The 20,961-nt window shown below is 38.9% G+C and overlaps 1 protein-coding gene across 1 annotated transcript in view; it reads right to left on the minus strand.

Annotated features, from left to right (window-relative positions):
* Positions 1 to 11,339: 11,339 nt before the first annotated feature.
* Positions 11,340 to 20,961, minus strand: part of MTMR9 (myotubularin related protein 9) — a 43,189-nt gene continuing 33,567 nt past the window's right edge. Inside the window, exons 9-10 of the mRNA XM_001088743.5 lie at positions 19,344 to 19,495; positions 11,340 to 16,549 (exon numbers count right to left, since the gene is read on the minus strand). Coding sequence (XP_001088743.1) covers positions 16,386 to 16,549; positions 19,344 to 19,495 — 316 coding nt within the window. The 3' untranslated portion in view covers positions 11,340 to 16,385. The remainder of the gene's footprint in view (positions 16,550 to 19,343; positions 19,496 to 20,961) is intronic.

Raw genomic sequence — 20,961 nt, forward strand, 5'->3', positions numbered from 1 at the left:
CAAGATTGTAATTAAATGTTGGCAAATAGCCATAACAAATTATCTGACAAAACTTCTGTAACCCAAGTTGGTCTGGGCATGGCACTTGGTAAGACATAAGCCAGTCTCTCTTTGTGTCCTGCAGTTTCTGTCTCAACATTGTAATGGTTGATTTTCTATATTAACTTGGCCACAGGGTTTCCAGATATTTCTGGATGAGAATAGCATTTACAGTAGTGGACAGAATAAAGGAGAGTGCCCTCCCCAATGTGGGTGGGTCTTATCCAAGCCATTGAAGGCCTGACTAGAACAAAAGACAGGGTAAGAGAGAATTCACTGTCTCTGCCTGATGGTCAATGGGACGTTGGCCTTTTCCTGACTTTAGAGTTGGACTCAAAGTGGAAATTAGAGCATCAGCTCTCCTAATGCTCGGTCCTTCGGACTCATACCGCAACACATCATCAGCTCTCCAGGGTCTACAACTCGTAAATCTCGAGACTTCTCAAACTTCATGACCACATGACCCAATTCCTTATCTCTCGCTGGAGAAGGTAATACAGTCATTAAATAAATCTGAAAATTCTGACAGATAGGGAAGTCACCCTGATTTGAGCAAATCTCCAGAGTTAGCATTAGAAAACACTTCCTTGGCTAGGTGCAGTGACTCATGCCTGTAATCCCAGCACTTCAGGAATCCAAGGCAGGAAGACTGCTTGAGCCCAGGAGTTCAAGACCAGCCTGGACAACATGGCAAAACTCCATGTCTACAAAAAATAAAAATAAAATAATAATAATAAATAAATTAATTAATTAAAAAGAACGAACGAAAAATAAGCCCAGGTGTTGTGGCTCATGCCTGTAGCCCGTAATCCCAGCACTTTGGAAAGCCAAGGTGGGCAAATCACCTGAGGTCAGGAGTTTGAGACCAGCCTCATCAATATGGTGAAACCCCGTCTCTACTAAAAATAAAAAATTAGCTAGGCATGGTGGCTGGGACCTGTAATCTCAGCTACTCAGGAGGCTGAGGCAGGATAATCATTTGAACCTGGGAGGCAGAGGTTGCAGTGAGCCGAGATCATGCCATTGCACTCCAGCCTGGGTGACAAGACAGAAATTCCATCTCAAAAAAAAAAGAAAAGAAAAGCCAGGTGTGGTGGTGCACACCTGTGGTACTAGCTACTTGGGAGACTGAGGTGGGAGGATCAATTGAACCCAGGGAGGTCAAGGCTGCAGTGAGCCATGATCATGCCACTGCACTCCAGCCTGGGCGATAGAGGGAGACCCTGTCTCAATAATAACAATAATAATTTCTCGATGAGAAAACTTGGTATATGCATGATATTTATTGAATATTTGTATTTATGAACAGACTCAAAATATCCACCAGGTCAAAATGATAATACAATGTGCTCTTTACTTACACTTCACATCTTAGCTCTTGTTAGTAACCCATACCCAACAGAGATCCTTTCCCCTAAAAAGGGGGAAATCCCCCTCCAGCAGGCCCCTGGAGAAGCCTTCCCCACTCCACATAGCCAGGCAACCATTGCTCCTCAATGCAGGTAGAAGACTTAGCTATCATGGATACCTCCAGCACCATAATGTCCAATGCGTGAGTCACATGGCCCAAGAGAGCGAGCTGCTTGTATAGCAGCTAGAACTCACTGCAAAGCTTCCTCTTGATATTTGAGGCCCTCCTCAAAACTAGCAGCCTTTCAAGTCACCTGATAAATGGATCCAGTGGCATTCTCATGAGTGAATCTGCTGTCTATGAAATAGAAGAGGCCTAACCAAGTGCTGTGCCTGTCTCTTAGAAGTATGAGGTGCAAACTTGAATAAGTTAATGCCTTTATCTTGAGAAGGATGCCTCAGCATGCCCAGATCACCAGACCTCTAAAAACTCCACCAATGTGGCAGGCCCCTCAATCTTTTCTAGGTCTATCTTCCATCCTCTGGAATTCATGAATCTTACCGAGGCACCCAAAGTACTCACCACTTCCTCTCCCCAGATCTGACAAACATGACTCACCAACATAGGGAGCAGCCTGATGTTCTAGAGCAGAGGTCAGCAAACTTTCTGCAAGGGGGCAGATTGTAAATACTTTATTTTGTTGTCACAGATACTCACCTCTGCCATCATAGAGTGAAAGCAGCCACAGACAATACTGTACATAAGCAAAGGAGTGTGGCCGTTCGAATAAAACTTTATTTACAAAAACAGGCAGCAGGCCAGATTTGGCCTACAGATCTGAGTTTGCTGATCCCTGTTCTATAGAATAGTCAAATGATTAAGGACCCTTTGGACTGTATTGTGACAGAGAATGAATAAGTATTAAAGGCCTGGAGCAAGATCATGAATATATACTGACTTTTCAAAGGGAATAGTTTCTGAAAAGACAAAATTTGCCAGATAAATAGTACACCAGTTGTCAGAGGCTTTGTAGGTCTGTTCTAGTAATGATGCAACATCTGGGCCTAGCAGCTGTGATTGGAGCTACCACTTAATTAAGATTACAATAGATCACTATCAACCACCATGACCTAACTGGATTTGCAGGGGTCAGACTGATGAATCAAAAAAAATGTTAAGGATTGACACCCCCGTATCCTTTAGCCCTGGAGAATGGTGCTAATCTCTGCCACTGTGACATGGCCTTGCACATGGGGCACACAGTGTCCTATAACCCGGACACTATATGTCCCTACTCTAAAAGCAGTCATGGTCGCATCAGGGCTCCTATGGCAGTATCAGTTCAGATGCTGTATTTAACAGCCCTCGAAAGAGCTATGGATTCCCTTCGTCCCAGCATAAAATTATTCTGGTAAGTGACCACACGTCTCTTTGGAGAAGGATTGAGGGAAATTGCTACTGTCTAAAGTTGCCATGGTGTTACAGAGTCACTCCTTAAAAGGAACTGCCTCTCCTCAATCAGTAGACTCTGGGTCTTAGAATATTTCAGATTTAAGGCCAGGCGCGGTGGCTCACGCCTGTAATCCTAGCACTTTGGGAGGCCAAGGCGGGCGGATCACGAGGTCAGGAAATCGGGACCTTCCTGGCTAACATGGTGAAAACCCGTCTCTACTAAAAATACAAAAAAAGTTAGCTGGGCGTGGTGGTGGGCGCCTGTAGTCCCAGCTACTCAGGAGTCTAAGGCAGGAGAATCGCTTGAACCCGGGAGACGGAGGTTGCAGTGAGCTGAGATCGTGCCACTGCACTCCAGTCTGGGTAACAGAGTGAGACTCCATCTCAAAAAAAAAAAAAAAAGAATATTTCAGATTTAGAAACTGAGCACAAAAATGTAATTTTTCATCGTGCCAGCTGACTTCAGCCTTCAACTCACCCATTCTTGACCATATTTTATATAAGGCAAAGCAGTGACCTCATTGGCTGCCAGTCCCATCCATAGGAACACCATGGTCTATTGGCCATTGCCAAAGATCGCTGTGGAAAAGGTTCCCCTGGTCATTATTCCAGCTTTGCTTCCCATTACAGAAATTACATCTACCTTTCCACTGAAGATTAATTGTTGCCATCTGTCCTCTGCTATTCTGAAATTCTGTCCTCACCACTGACACTACGGAGCCCAGCTCAATAGAGACACTTCCCCTACAATGAACCCCAGCCTACAAAGGTCACCACCACTGAGCTTCCCAACAAGGCCAGTGCCATCTCACTAGCACATTTCTTATTGCTGTTATGATGGGAAGACCTCTGGACCCTCTGGAGAACAACTGAAACTGGTCCATATAATGAATTCATGCAATCATACTCACCTCCACGTGCTTCTTGACTCATTCTTCAATAGTCTGCCGAGGAAGTTCTGGCATCCCCACCTCATTTACTAAAGACCATCATGTTTCCAAGCATCAGCTCCAGATGTCCTTGCCAGGAGGCTAAATTCTGAGTCATAGGACAGTGTCTCCAAATCATTACTCCTCCTTTCTCAATCTTTTCCCCACAACTCCCAGTGCTCCCTCAAGATCCATTCCCAGACATGTTCTCCCTGGGCATATTATCCAGGTCCTGAAGCTGCTGTGAACAATTCCTTGGGGAACTACAGCAGGAACCATGTTGAGATTTGATTCTATTTATATTCATTGTCATAGAATCCTTGAGGGGTGGTGGCAGTAAATCCTAGGAGGACAGGTACTATCTTGTGAAGTCTCAACCTCAAGAGTGACATCAAGAAGATAGCAGTGTAGGAAGTGACAGGAATCTGTCTCTACCTTTACCGGAGTACATGAATTCAGTCCCTGGGACTTAGAATGCAAGGATAGACATGGCAAATGTGTTAAAAATTTATTTTGTCAAGGATCATGAGAAGTAGTTTGCTTTTCCCTAGCAGGACCATGAGTCTATTTCCACAGTTTTGCCCCAGGGCTATGTCAACACTCCTGGTCTCTGCCATATATAGAATGTAGAAATCTCCATTGTTTTGACATTCTTAGACTATCACACCGGACCACTTCATTGAATACATGAAGCTGACTGGATCTGAAGAACAGGAAGTAACAAGTACCTGAGATGTCTGAGGAAGACATATGCAAGGCAGAGGGTAGAGAAAAAACCCCACAAAAATTCAGGGCATTGCCACTTTGATGAAGTTATTGGTGAGGGATGGTCTGGAGAATGTCAAGATATCCAAGATGAAACAGAAGTTGCTGCACCTTGTACCACCTATTACTAAAGACCAAGTGCAGTGATGCATCATGAGCCTTTTTGGATTTTGTAGGCAACATATATCACATTTGAGTATACTTCTTAGAGCCACTTAAGTTACTGTAAAGTAACCCATCAGTCTGCTGGTTCTGAGTGGCTACGAGAGCAAGAGAAGTCTAGGCAACAAATCTAGAACGCAGTGCAAGCTGCATTGCTACTCAGCAATCTAGTGATATTTGGTGTCTGTGGCAAATAAGAATGCTGTAGGTAGCTTCTGACAAGTCCCAGTAGGTAACAATCCAGAACTCTAAGATTTTGCAGCAAAGCAATGCCCCCTTCTGCAGATTACCATTTTCTCTCTGAAAAACAGCTTTTGGCTTGCTCTTAGACCATGGGTCATCAAGAACTCATGCAACCTGAGGTACTCATTATGAACTGGGAATTTTCTGACTTCCCAAGCCAAACAGTTGGATGCATACAACAGCAATCCATCCCAAGTGGAAATGGTATAGTGGATGGCGCTTGAGCAAGTCCAGAATGCACTAGAAAGTTGTATGCGCAGGTGATTCCGATCCCTTTCACGCTTACTTCGGCTGCATTGCCTACTCTCCTTTAGCTGGCATCGTTGGTGTCCTGAGGATTTCCTTATGACCAGCTCACAGAGGAAAAAAAAAATTGGACCTGTTGAGCAGAAATATTCCAAATAACTTTAATGATATATTTGCTCACTTTTCTGGCATTGGAGATGGCCAAAAGTACCTATCTACATCAATTCATGGACAGTGACTAATGGTTTGGCTGCCTGGTCAGGAAATTGTAAAGAACAAGATTGGAAGGTTAATGTCAAGGAAGACTAAAGAAGTATTTTAAATACATCTTTCAGACTGGGCATAGAGTGTGAAGATTTTATAGTCCAGTGTGAATGTTCACCAAAGGGAATCTAATACAGAGGAGGTTTTCAACAATCAGGTGGACACACTGACACATCCTATGGGTCATAGAGTCAAAGGATCAGTCAGCCTCTTTCTCCAGCCACCCTAGGTCCTGGTTAATGGAACCAAATACAAAGTAGTCATGTGGTAGGGATGGAAGCTACGCATAGCATGGACATCCTCTGGGCAAGACCAATCTGACTACTGCCACTGCTGACTACCCAACCTATCAACACCAGAATCTAACGCTGAGTTCTTGATACGGCACTCTTTTCTGAAGGTGGGAAGCAGCCAGTCACCTGGTAAAAGGTTGATTACATTGTACCTCTTTTATCATGAAGGAGTGATTTGTCCTCACCAAAATGTATACATTCTGTATACTGCTATGCATTTCTTGTCTGTAATACTTCTGCTGAGGATAGAATATTATTCACTACCATGGTATTTCTTATGAGTTTAATTGTGTCCTCGCCGCAACTTCACGTGTTGAAGTCCTAACTCCCAGAATGTAACCTTATTTGGAAATAGGGTTATTGCAGATGTAATTAGTTGAGATGAGGTCATTAGGGTGTGATATAATCCAAAAAGACCAGGAAATAAAAGGGGAAATTTAAACACAGAGACATGCACACAGGGAGTTTGCCATGTGTAGATGAAGGCAGAGATCAAGGTAATACTTCTACAGGCCATAAATGAAACAGACTGCCAGCAAAGTACCAGAAGCTAGGCAAGAAATACAGTCTTGATTAACGTGGCTTTATAATAAATCTTGAAGTTGAGTATTGTCAGTCTTCAACTTTGTTCTTCTCCTTCAATATTGTGTTGGCTATTATAGGTTTTATGTCTCATAAACCTCAGAATTAGTTTGTCATTATCCACGAAATAACTTTTTTTTTTTTTTGAGACGGAGTCTTGCTCTGTCGCCCAGGCTGGAGTGCAGTGGCCGGATCTCAGCTCACTGCAAACTCCGCTTCCCGGGTTCCCGCCATTCTCCTGTCTCAGCCTCCCGAGTAGCTGGGACTACAGGCGTCCACCACCTCGCCCGGCTAGTTTTTTGTATTTTTTAGTAGAGACGGGGTTTCACCGTGTTAGCTGGGATGGTCTGGATCTCCTGATCTCGTGATCCGCCCGTCTCGGCCTCCCAAAGTGCTGGGATTACAGGTGTGAGCCACTGCGCCAGGCCGAAATAACATTTTGATTGAGATTGCATGGAATCTAGATCAAGCTGAGAAGCACTGATATCTTGACAATATTGATTCTTCCCATCCGTGAACATAGAATATCTCATTTATTTAGTTCATCTCTGATTTCCTTCATCCGAACTTCGTAGCTTTCTTCATGTAGATTTTGTATATATTTTGTTAGATTTATATCTAAGTGCTTAATTTTGGGAAGCTGCTAACGTAAATGATATTTTTAAATGTCAGATTTCATTTGTTCGTTGCTGACAGATAGGAAAGCAATTGAATTTTGTAAATTAACCATGTATCCTGCAACCTTGCTATAACTGTTTATTCGTTCTAGGAGATTATGGTTGCTTCTTTTAGACTTTCTACATAGAAAAATCATATAATCTGTGAACAAAGTGAGTTTTGTTTCTTCCTTCCCAATCTGTATACTTTTTATTTCCTCTTTCTGTCTTATTGCATCAGTTTTAACTTCCCATACAATGTTGAAAGGAGTGGTGAGAGTGGACATGCTTGTCTTGTTCCTGGTAGTAGCAGGCAAGCTTCTCACCATTAAGTATGTTAGCTGCAGACTTTTTTTTAGATTTTTTTTTTTTTTTTTAATCAAACTAAGGAAGTTCCACTATATTCCTAGTTTACTAAGAGTTTTAAAGTGTTAGATTTTGTGAAATGCTTTTTCTGCATTTACTGATATGATCATGTGGCTTTTCTTCTTTAGTCTTGATATTATGGAATACATTAATTGACTGGCTGAACTGAAGGCTGATTTAAATGTTAAATCAGCCTTGCATACATGGGACTACATTACATTTAATGTAATCACTGATAAGGACTTACTTCTGCTGTTTTGTTACTTGTTTTCTGTATGTTTTGTTACTTTCTTGCCCCTCATTTCCCCCATAACAACTGTCTTTTGTGTTTATTTTTGGTAGTGATATCTTTTGATTCCCTTCTCATTTCTTCTTGTGTTTCCCATAGGTATTTTCCTTGTGGTTACCATAAGCATTATGCATAACAACCTAAAGTTTAAACAGTCTAATCTAAACTGATTCCAAGTTAACTTTAATAGTATAGAAAAACATATGCCTATACAGCTCTGTCCCATGCCCTTTGTTATTGATGTCCCAAATCTGTATACATTGAGTGCTCAATAACAGATTTATTTTTATGCCTTTGTCTTTTAATTCCTTAGAAAAAAAAAAGTGGAGTTACAAGCCAAAATTACAATAATACTTTTTTTTATGTTTGCCATTGTATTTACTTTACCAATGTCTTAGTTCATTTTTCCACTACTATAACAGAGTACCACAGACTGGATAATTTGTAAAGAAGTTTATCTGCCTCAAGGTTCTGGAAGCTGGGAAGTCCAAGAGCATGGTCCCAGCATCTGGTGAGGGCCTTTGTGCTGCCTCATCCCATGGCAAAAGGTGGAAGGGCAAGAGAGTGTGTGAGATAGAAAAGGGATCAGGGCTGAACTTCAGAATCTTTTTTATCAGGAACCCACTCCCATAATAACTAACTCATTCCCATGATAATGGCATTAATCCATACATGAGGGCAGAGCCCTTATGACCTAATCATCTCTTAAAGGTTTGACGTCTTAATACCATCACAATGGCAATTAAATTTCAACATGCATTTTAGAGAGGATATTCAAACCATAGCAAACAGAAATATTTCTTCACTCAGGTTTGAGTTATTGTCTACCATCCTTTCATTTCACCTTCAAGGACTCCTGTTAGCATTTCCTGTATGGCAAATCTAGTGGTAACAAGCTTCCTAACATATTTATAATATTTTTTATGCTTTTGTCTTTTAATTCCTATGGAAAATAAAAAGTGATGTTATAAACTAAAGTTATAATAATACTGGTTTTTATATTTGCCCTATAATTTATCTGTCATGAAGATATTTCTTCCTTCACACGGGTTCAGCTTACTGTCTAGTGTTCTTTCATTTCACTGAAGGACTCCCTTTAGCATTTCTTGTCAGGCACATCTCGCAGTAACAAGCTTCCTATGCTTTTTAAAAATCTAGGCATGTCTTAATTTCTCCCTTATTTTTTGGAGGACAGTTTTGCTGGATATATAATTCTCAGTTAACAGGTTATTTTCTTTCAACATTTAAAGTATATCATCCCATTGTCTTCTGGCCTCCATGAATTCTAATTAAAAATCAGTTGATAATTCCATTTAGGATCCCTTGTAATGTGATGAGTTGATTCTCTTTTGCTACTTTCAAGATTCTTGGTGATTTTTGATAGTTTCCATATAATGTGTCTTGGTGTGAATCTGAGTTTGTGGTATTAGAGGTTGTCGTAGAGGCTTCTTGGATTTGTAGACTTACGTCTTTCATCAAATCTGGGATGTTTACAGCCCTTATTTTTAAAATAATTTTTTGCTTTTTTCTAGGACTCTCATAAACCATATGTTGGTCCACTTGATGGTATCCTACAAATCTTTAAGTCTATTCACTTTTTAAAATTCCTTTTCTTTATGCTCCTCAGACTAGATAATTTCAATAGTTATATCTTCAAATTTGCTAATCCTTTCTTCTGCCTGATCAAAAACTCTACTGAAGGCAGGGCGTGGTGGCTCAGGCCTGTAATCCCAGCATTTTGGGAGGCCGAGGCAGGTGGATCACAAGGTCAGGAGTTTGAGACAAGGCTGGCCAACATGGTGAAACCTCATCTACCAAAAATACAAAAATTAGCTGGGCGAGGTGGCATGCACCTGTAATCTCAGCTACTTGGAAGGCTGAGGCAGGAGAATTGCTTCAACCCAGAAGGCAGATGTTGCAGTGAGCTGAGATCATGCCACTGCATTCCAGCCTGGGCAACAAAGCAAGATTATGTCTCAGAAAGAAAAAAAAAAGCAAACAACAACAACAACAAACAAACTATTGAACCATTCTAGTGAATTTTTTGTCTCAGTTATTGCACTTTTCAGCTACGAAATTTCTACCTGGTTCCTTTTTATATTTTTATTGATATTCTCATTTTGTTCAGACATCATTTCTCTGATTTCATTTAGTTGTCTTTTAACTCTTTAAGCATATTTAAGACAATCATTTAGTCTTTGTCTAGTAAGTCCAAAGTCTGGGATTCCTTAAGGATAGTTCCTTTCAATTAATTTTATTTCTGTGAATGAGCCAGATTTCTCATTTGTTTGTATGCTTCATATTTTTGTTATAACTGAACATCTGAATCTATGGAAATTAGACTTTCACCCTTTCCTAGGGTTTATCATTATAATTATTGAAGGATGTAGTTGTCTATACATTTAGTTACTTTTCAATGTTAGCATCAGACAAACTTAAATGCAAAATAAGTGATCTGCTTTCTTAAGTCAAAGTCTGGCTCTGTTATCCAGGCTGGCATGCAATGGCATGATTACTGTATCCTGGAACTCCTGGGCTCAAGCAATCCTCCCACTCCAGCCTCTGAGTAACAAGGACTGCAGATGAGCACCATCATGCCTGGTTAATTTTTTATTTTTTGTAGAGACAGGGTCTTGTTATGTTTCCCATGCTGGTTTCGAACTCCTGGCCCCATGTGATCTTCTCACCTCGGCCTTCCAGTGATTAACACAGACATATAGACCAATGGAACAGAATAGAGTGCACAGAAATGAATATATATGTGGTAAAATAATTTTCAACAAGGATACCAAGACCACACAATGGGAAAAGGACAGTCTCTTCAATAAAATGTTGGGAAAAGCTGAATATCCATATGCAAAATAATGAAATTGGGCCTTTATCTTACACAATATACAAAAATTAATGCAGAATGGATTAAGATCTAAATATAAGATTTTAAACTACAGAATTCCTAAGACTGCTTTTTCCCTCCAACAGTGGTGCTGTTTCTGGATGGATCATATCAGAAGGCACATGATGTTGATATGTCCCATTACTAATGATGTTAACTTTTCCTGAGATAAGGTGATATCCACCAGTTCCTTTCACTATAAAGTTAGTATTTTCTCCTTTGTAACTAGTAAGTATTTTGTGGAAGGCTATTTGGAGATTATATTCTGTTCTTCACAAACTTTCATCACCTGCTAGTTTTGCCATTCACTAATGGGCATTGCCTAAGTCAATGATTACTGTAATAATTTGCCAAATAGTGGCTAATTCCATTTTCTTTCTACATTTAATAGCTGGCATTCTACTCTAGAAAGAGCTTTCCTTTTACCCTCATTGATTCATCTGTTTATATTAATACATACTAAATCAGTAATATGTAGAATACATAATCCTAATTCTTGGGTGATATCTGTGAAGTATTTAGAAGGGTCACAATGTCTGCAGCTAACCCAGATGTTTCAGCAAAATAACAGTGTAACACATGCACATACGTGGTATTAAAGCAAATGTGGAAAATGTTACCAATCATTCAGTCTAGGTGAACAATCATTAAATCTAGGAACAACCTAGGGAGATCGGTGTACCATTTTGCAACCTTTTTGCAGATCTCAATTTTTTCAAAATGTAAGGTAAAAAACATATAGCAGATTTAATTGAAACACCATCCAAACCTTCACCAGTATTTGAAAAAAATTAAAATAAGCCCACAGGTTTAAATTATTAGCACTTAAATATATTCAAATTTTATTACTATTGTCTATAGAAATTTAACATTAGCCATCTGTGCAATTGTCCTCTGAGGCAGAGGAACACCATACACAAATATCACACACTAAGAACAGTACCGCATTTGACAAGACTGTTTCGTGATTCAGTAAACCAAGCTTGACAAACTGGCCAACCCAAGGTGAATGATTACAGTTATAGGATATAGATGAAATTATCACTTAGTGAATATTACAAACAATATTAAAATGTTACACAGACTTACAAAAGTTCAGCTTTTTTTTTTCCCCTAAGACTATATGTATATGTGTGTGTGTGTAGACAGGTTCACAATATAGAAACCTATACCTTACAGCACTCTTGAGGTTTTAGCAAGGCATACATTATAGACACATTTGCCATACAGTGCAATTTTACTGTGTAAGCCATGAATAATAGTGCACTTAAATCCAAGAGTCACATTCAAATATATCAGGAGAACAATCCAAATACCCGGCTATTGAAGAAATACACATTCTTTGTTTTTATAAACTAAGTTCTGCAAGTACAACATGTTTTTGTGTAGATGGTATTAGATCAATAAGGTTTTAAACAATGAGATTTAGGGTATATTTTGTAGAGTAATTCACCTCTCCAAAGATAACGTGCATTGTAAATGTGTTGGCCAGACATACACAGGCAGTGCTGTACAACTCAGTTTTATTACAAATCACAAATATAGTTAATTCTTAGACCTGCAGATGGTTAAAGAGAATGGCTCTAGAAGTCAGTAAATTCTCATCAGAATTACTCTGCAGGACAATGTAGTGTTTACAGTGAGCCTCATTATCTTCCACTAAATTGGGCACAAACTACTGTTCCACAGTGTAGTTCAAGAGCTAGGACATTAAGTTTCTTAAAAAGGATTTAGATAACAAGTTCAGACACTCTAATACCCAGTCCTAGAATTTCAGAGGGTCTCTTCTGGGACTACTGGTTTAAAGGAAGATGCTGTGGACAGTGGATTATAAAGACCAAGCAAAGGTAGAAGCAATTTTATTCAAGAAAATAAAGAAAACTGATACTATAAGAAAGTTATAGTATCAGTATATATTTTATCATCTAAGAATAAATGTAAATGGAGAAATGAGTCTTATAATGTTCTTTAAGATGGTGGGTAACATAAAAATACTATGTGGTAACAACTTAGAATACTAGGTCTGGAGGAGGAGAACAGGCCTAGCCCATGTGAAAGAATAAGCAGTAGCTAATCTATGTAGTCTTGAGGTATAGTATAAACCTGGAAAGTTCTCTGAACCTCTTCAGTTCAATTAAAACGACAACAACAACAACAACAACAACAACAACAACACTTTATCAAATGTACTGAATGACTTCATTCTCTGATAAATGTCAAAGCCTCCAGAACAGAGGATCAACTATTGTAACTATTGCCCATTTTTGGTCCAGGAAATACCCTTCTGATAAAGAGTGCTCGTAAAACCCTTGTGTTGTTTTCATTCATTCTATCTAGAAGTGGGCAAATACCAAAACCTTTATCCCAGATCAAGGTCTGATAATAAGTGAACCTGATGACCTACTTTAGACTGACAATTCAAACAGCTATTCCCGAAACCAGACAACTACAAGAGTTATGCCTTTAAGCAGAGTTTTCAAAGTGCAACTAAACGTTACTCCTGTTTTTCACTTAAGGAGACTAAATTATGGTCAAATCTTTTCCATGATACTGATTTTTTATTTAACATAAACCAAATACTCACTGAATCAAAGAATAAAATGCCACGAAATTTCATCCTTTAAAACAAAAAGCAATAAAATTCCATCTCTAAGTCAGGTCTCAAAGTTCAAAGAAATGTTTTAAAATCCCCCATATGGGATTTGACATGAATGTCTATTATTGTCCCCCCAAGTCTTCTCAAAAATCACTTTAAAATCTTGCTTTGAGACCCTAAGTTTTCTTGGAAATAAAATACATTTATAGAGTTTTAAACCTATTGAATTTTACTATTTCTGCGTGCTTTCTTCCCATTTAATAAAATCAAAATAAAAATTTTTGACCAAACAATTATTTATTGAAAGGTCCTGCCACCAAAAAAGTTTCAGGTTTTTAAAAATATATAATCAACCAACAATGTTCTTCTGATTAAAAAAAAAAAAAGTACTTATTTAAATCTGAGGATCCTTATATGTTCGATGAGAGGATTATGATGATCCTTGTATTTTAAAAATATTCTTTGCAGGGCCTACTTTATGTATCTCCCATATAAAAACCAGCTTTCACTCCACATGAATAGAGAAGACGCTGAATACGCAGGAATCTGATGATCTCTCACGTGATTATTATGGGCTCCTCCGGGGCAATCCGCTTGCTCACTCATTCTGCCACCGTGCTCTTCATTCAAGTGTTTAATGCCACATTTATCAAAGGCAACTCTCCAATGCAACGTTTAACAAGTGTCTTCTCAGGAGTGTATCCATGTCATTTATTCTTCTCATCCAAGAAAGGACGAACTTAACAGTACTACTAAAAACCTCTTCAAATTATATTGATAATGGACTTATTTTTGACAGTTTTTGGCTTTGGGAAAACTCAAATATTTGGATTACCAAATGATACTTTTGAACATACACTGATACCAAAGTTGATTTTTACAACCTGTAAACAGATCTGAAGTTTGGACAATTCCTAATTGTAAATTAATACTAAAATGCAAACTTGCCAAAACAGTATAGATTGTTGTCTCAGTAAGACAGCGCAAACGAAATGCGAATACCGTGCTATGACTGTACTCTGGCTCGCACAGCAAATGTGCATCAGGAAGACGGGTCTACCTTGATGGTACATCATCTCTGCATGACCAGGCCTAATACAAACTCCCTTGCAAGTTTCTACCCATGGAAGCCCTATGGCTGATCAACAGAAGCAGTGGGAGTCACTTCTGGCTTTTTCTTTACTTAGAGACAGGGTCTCACTCTGTTGCTCAGGCTGGAGTGGCCTGATGCGATCATAGCTCACTCAGCCTCAACCTCCTAGGTTCAAGGGATCCTTCTGCCTCAGCTTCCCTAGTGGCTGGGACTATAGGCACACACCACCACACCAGGCTAATGGGAGTCACTTCTAAAGAAAACTCTCTAGATGGTTTTCCTTATACACCTGTTAGCTGAGAAGAAAAGGTTCCTTCATATATAATCTTGAGACAAAAAGAGAAGAAAACAAAAAGGTCAGCTGTATTAACAGGCATATCAAGCAATTTTGAGGGACCACAAAAGAATGAGGGCTGTTTCTTTCTTTCTTTTTTTTTTTTACAAAACTAAGATAGACATTCCACACAATGCAGAGCTATGAGAACATCTCTTATGCTCCTTGCCATGGGATTTTAAAGCCCCAAGGTTCATAACTGCAGCAAAGAAAGTAAGTCAAAAATAAACTGAGCTTAAAGAAGGCAGCAGGCAAATTTTCCCAAAGAGACTGTGGACTGTGGGCTGCTGTGTAGCCTTTGCTACAAGGCTGAGGAAGCAGAAGAAAGATGAAACTTGGGCAACTGGTGATGAAAAGTATTTGCCATTTTCAAAGGCTTCTCAGTGTGGCCATAGATTTTGCTAGTCGATTTTTAAAAAACAATATTTTTAGCTCAACACACAGCTCTAAAGCAGAGTTCAGTGTAGTGTGTTCTCTTCTAAATGGTTATATACAGATGGTATGGAAATGGTTTTAAAGATTACTCATAAACTACCCTTTTAAAGAAAAACTAGAATTGGTTGTATTTGTTAAAATGAACAATGTCACCAAACAGAAGTGTAGGAGGGAAACACCGAACCACAAACATGTGGCGTTGCAGGCACAGACTAGCGGAGCGTGAATACGGCCATCACTGTTTCTCCCACACTGAAACACTCAAATACGTTTCTGAGGTTTCAAACACAGACCTATATTATAGTCATAAACTTCCCCCTCCACTTAAGTTGTATTTGCCTAACGTAAAATGGACAAATCAATAGAGCCAAAATAAATTTGCAAAAGGCTCAGGTCAACATAAAAATTTTAACCTTAGTATTAGTAAACTCTTAGAATACTTACAAATTAAAAAAAAAACCGCACACAATAAAACACACATACGCATACAAACCAGTGCAATAAGAACTTTAGACAAGGGCGGTGCATCTCTGGTTTAAGAAAACCGTATTTGTAACTTGATTATAACAAAAGAACTCTATTCTAGATGATGGTTTAATTTTACAACCAGCATTTGATACACATTGTATATGTATGGTCCAAACCTGAAAACCAATTCAACGTAACAATTCTCAATCAGTAACAAATTCCTTCTTTAATTCTATATTGCACATACTTTTAGTGTCTACGTTAAAATAAATTTAACTCTTCTTAATGTAAATATCAGAGGACCATACCTATCACCCTTGTAGAAATAATTTACCTTGAATAACAGATTTTCCTTTCTTGACAAACAAGAATGAGAATAGATTCAGCTTCATTAGTCCAAAACTATTTTAAAGCAAATGGCTATTTTATGTGAAAGACACTGGAAATGGCTTGTTCAACACAAAATCCTTGGTTTATCAATTGCTGCCATTTTGAAAAACATTTCTATGGTAAGAGTGTTTAAAAGTCTGACCCTTTTTTTAAACCACCAAATAGTCCCTAGAGAGATTACCTGTCTCCTTGGCTGCTCTGGAATGCTGTTTGGAGAGTGGACACAGAGAAAAAGCTTTGGATAAAATGGCATGAAACACAAATGGCATTAAATAGGTCATCTATTTCACATAAAAATAAAATGACTAGCACCTCCTCCCGGCTCCCAAAGTGACAGGGCCTAACAGGCCACATGAAACGTGAGTTATGATAGTAAGTTTCATTATCCATACAGTATTGAGAAATCCATTACATTAGAGGGGACCCACGTCTAAAGCCTTCACTTCAAGGCTACTGTGTAAAAGTGAACTGAAGGGCACAAGGAGAGAACGGCGGACACGGGCCCAGGAAGGTCCTTGCAAACGGTGCGAGGAGACCTTTCAGGGACTCTCTTGCATCCCATTCTCTGTTTCCAGTTCTGCCAACTGCCTTCTAAGGATATTGACTTTTGCTTGTAATTCCTTATTATATTCAATGATGTTAACCATTTCTTCATATGCTTCATCCAAATACTTAGAGGACCTATTCCAACGTAGGAAAATACCTATTGAATCCAGGAATGGAAAACAGAAGGAAGAAAGGTATAAACACTGGATTAAAATTATATTTGTGGATAAGATATAATTTACGTATTATACATTCTTTTTTCTTTTGTTGCCACAACTCACATCTGTGTTTTATTATAATCTAAAATATACAGGAATCTTGAGGTACGGAAAAGGATGCAACTGAATACAATATCTGAGAAGTCACTACTTGCATGTACATGCTCACTGATTCTTCAGAAACATCCCACAAAATTATCAAATAGATCCAAACACCATTCTACAATATATTCAGGAAAACAAGATGATAATTTACAATGTCATAAATTTTCCAATTTCACAATATAAATCATTTATAATTATAGAATTTTGCTCAGACATGTAAGATCCCTTAAATGTGTGAAAACATTTTCACCAGAAAAGTGACAACTATGGTAAAAGCAGAACCACATATGTTGTTATTTGAAAGCCTGAACTGTAGCCCATGCGCTCACACACCTCTCTCCCTGTTACGTGAGAGGCAATCTTTCAATTCTGCAGGCAATTGCTTCTTCCCCAAATAATAATAATTATCCTTTTATTATGAACCAAAAGGAAATATTTTCTCCTCTCCATAGGCCTATGTTAACTGTATCACACCAAAATAATGCCTTACAGATACTCAAGGAAGGAGGCATGAAAACCTTCCAGGCTGCACCACGTCAGCTGGCAAGTTCACAAAGGTTTTATGATTCATTAAAACACTCTCTACAAACCAAACTGCCTGGGTCTTAATGAGCTCTTCTATGCAGGTCCCAACGTCAGGCTCTATCAGAAAGGGAAAGCAGAACCACAGCGTAAAGCCTGACCCGCCCATGTTGATTCTTCTAATTCAGGAATTACTAAATATTAATGGTTAGCTGTGATGTAAATTTAAACAGCAGAGAGGCATTTTAAGGCCGAAGAGCAGTCTCATCCAACATATATGCCTACCATAGGATTTTACCTAATAGAGAGCTTCTTTCTCCCAGCTCTAGGTTGAGGAGCATGAAACACATACTGAAACTCTGGCATGGCAGGACTTAATCCACAGAACAAGGATTTCATCCCATTACTTATCTCTAAGCTCCACAAGGAGGTTTGGTACAAAGCAATTAAATCATCCTTCAGGCCACCCAGCTCCCAATAGGGGTTTTCTCCCGAACAGCTACGCTCATTTCAGTTATTAAACATGACAGTGGCTTTTAGGTACGTTGTCCCAGAAGTCCTAAATGGGAAGAATACTGTAACCTCTCATTTAAGAGATCACAAACCCTGTACTGTGACTGTGACAACATCACGAAAGTAAGCAAAGAGAAGTTCTGAGCAGTCACCATTCCTTCACAAATCAAAGCACTAAAGCTCACACCCAGAACCTCAAGACCATCTAAGGCCATTTCCCCACAATGCTAACTAGGGGACGCTTCAATAGATAAGATTAGAAGCATGAACTAGGTGGAAGGAAGCCACTAATGGCAGATAAGCCAAGAGGAACTAGATGTGACAGCTGACATCCAGAGAAGAGACAGAAACTGACTTGGTCTCAGACTGAGAGGACAAAGCAATCTGAGACCATTTCCACAAAGGGCAAATAGTTTTCCACACATGAATTGCCTTTGAGAGTGTAACATACTAGAACACGGTGTAACAACTGGCATTAATGGTAATTCCGTTTAATTTACCAAACAGCTACCATTCCTGTTACGTATACTTTAAGCTGTTAAATATAAACATGAATAAATATGTGCTTATTATCTTCAAACTAACTTTAAAAAATTAAATGGTATTTCAGAGTCTTTGTTTAATGAAAAACTATACAGTTTAGATAGATTTTGGTTATTTTTATTTTTATTTTTTTAAGAAAGTCTTTCTGTGTTACCCTGGCTAGAGTGCAGTGGTGTCATCTCTGCTCACTGCAACCTCTGCCTCCCAGATTCAAGTGATTCTCCTGCCTCAGCCTCCAGAAGTAGCTGGAACTACGGACTTGCACCACCCAATTAGCCTGGCTAATTTTTGTATTTTTAGTAGAGACGGGGTTTCACCATGTTGGCCTAGGCTGGTCTTGAACTTCTGACCTCAAGGGATCCACTCACCTCAGCCTCCCAATGTGCTGGGATTATAGGTGTGAGCCACCACACCTGGCCAGATTTTGGTTATTTTTTAATTAACAAGCTTCAATACTTAAGGGGCTAAGCTTCAGTAGTTGGAAAAATCAGTGTATATAAAAAAATCTACTTTAGACTAGATTTAAAAATGAAGCATATAGTCCCATAAGAACAGTGAAATATCTGTGTTACTGAATTCATGGTATTTTGTACCCATTTATAGAAACTTACTGGAATGCCCAGCCATGTAACTCTTTAATACCGTTTAATCATGAACCTAGCCTAATGACTGCTTAATTAAGGGACAGAAACCCTCCCTGAGGAACTTACAATTTATTCATGTCCCAACCACCTACCAACTTAGGTGGTAGGCAAAGAGTAATATACTTAGGCAAAGAGTAATATACTTTCTTATCTAGAAAAAATATCCAACATAAACAGCAATGTAAAGAAACACTGTTAATTTCTCAATGGGAACTGAAAACAAAAAAAGTGTGGCTAGCTAACTGATTTGAAAGAAAGAACCATGCCCACATTGAGAATGACAATTCACACAGGTCTGAGGGCCACGTCCAGCTCATCATCTTCATATATCACCAACAGCACACACCCACAGGCAGCCGCGTGGACACCTGACCGTTAGGAAGTTTGCAAAGGATGCGCGGTTTACCTTCCCACAGCGGAAGGCTCTGCGGAGCAACTGAAGGCCAGATGACAAGGTTGTTGGCTTCAAACAGGGGGTTGGTGAATTTACTCAGCTCACCGGGCTGATTGACCCAGGACCACAAAGACATTGTCTTCTGCTGTAGCTTCAACTTACACCTGCTCAAGAAAGAACACTGCCATTAAAGTAATTCATTTATGACCACCATTATTAAGTGCTCCTCTCACTAGGACGATTTCTTCTCAGTATGGCAGAAGACAGAAGGTAAGACTTTTAGTAGAGAAACAAAATGTTGAAAAATAAATAGATTTGTCAAAAAGCTCACCCGGCATTAGAACTCTCAACAACAACAAAACAAAGAGTATTTTACAGGCTTCCAAGAAGCTGGCAGGAGGATAAAAACAGAGTCTGGTCACATCAGCTTTGGTGTTAAACCTTAACCCAGAGAACATGACTGTACACAAAAGTCCTTTGTTGTATTTGGTATTCTATTTTAATTAAAAATAGCTAAGTATAAAAAAAACTAACCTTTTTGTTTCTGAGAAGCCTACAATATAAACACAAAAATTAGACACTTTTCGACATTTATGTCCTATTTATTTTTATAGTTTCCGTAAGAAAGGGCTTGTTGTGCAGAAACAAACAGGAGCGCTTACAAATATGAATGCCTGGATAGACCCCAGGGTCTTTATTATTCACACTGTTTGATAACCACTCTCTAATTTGGTTTTTTTTTTAATTTAATTTTTCCATAAGTTATTGGGGAACAGGCGGTATTTGGTTACATGAGTAAGTTCTGTAGTGGTGATCTGTGAGATTCTGGTGTACCCATCACCTGAGCAGTATACACTGAACCCTATCGGTCATCTTTTATCCCTCGTCCCCCTTCCATTACCTCCCTCATGACCCCAAAGTCCACTGTATCCTTCTTACGCCCATATTAATATTAAAAATGGAGGTTGAGTCAAATTTTAAACAAAACTTAAAATTCTTTAGAGACTTAGCTTTTAGGGAAAATAAATTACATGTACATAAAATACAGATTGTCAAAGATGAAAAATCAATGTGAATCTTGATGTAAATACATATTTAATCTATATCCACATACAATGAACAGGATTCATAATAATTCTAAAACTCTGGAACACTCTTTATCCCGTAATAAACTGTCAGAGAAGGATTAACAGTCGATTGGCACGTTTTAGAAAAAAATATATTTTAACACAGATTGAAAGACAGCCTGTGGTAAACCTTACATCAACCAAAAAGATAATACATTCAATTCTCATAAGAATTTATTTAAATTGAAATTTTATTATAAAGTCAGTTTTGTCTCTGAAACCACATTATTTATGAGCTATGTGCAACTTAGTGCATTCTTTTTGAGCAAGCAATAAAAATAATCCACATAATCACAGAGCCTATGTGGCACTGGACTTTAACTGCTGGGATAGCATGTCCCACGCTATGTTCCCAGGAACCAGGGATGACAAGGACAGGACATTCTTGTATCCACTGCCTCCAGCCCTGTGCCCCCTGCCCATGGCCGGCCAACCACTGAACTTGTTCTGGCTGAGCCTGACACCACTTCAGAATCCTTCCCATTCAGCATTGCTGGCAGCCT

Source organism: Macaca mulatta, chromosome 8, assembly GCF_049350105.2.
Source record: "Macaca mulatta isolate MMU2019108-1 chromosome 8, T2T-MMU8v2.0, whole genome shotgun sequence".
NCBI lineage: Eukaryota > Metazoa > Chordata > Mammalia > Primates > Cercopithecidae > Macaca > Macaca mulatta.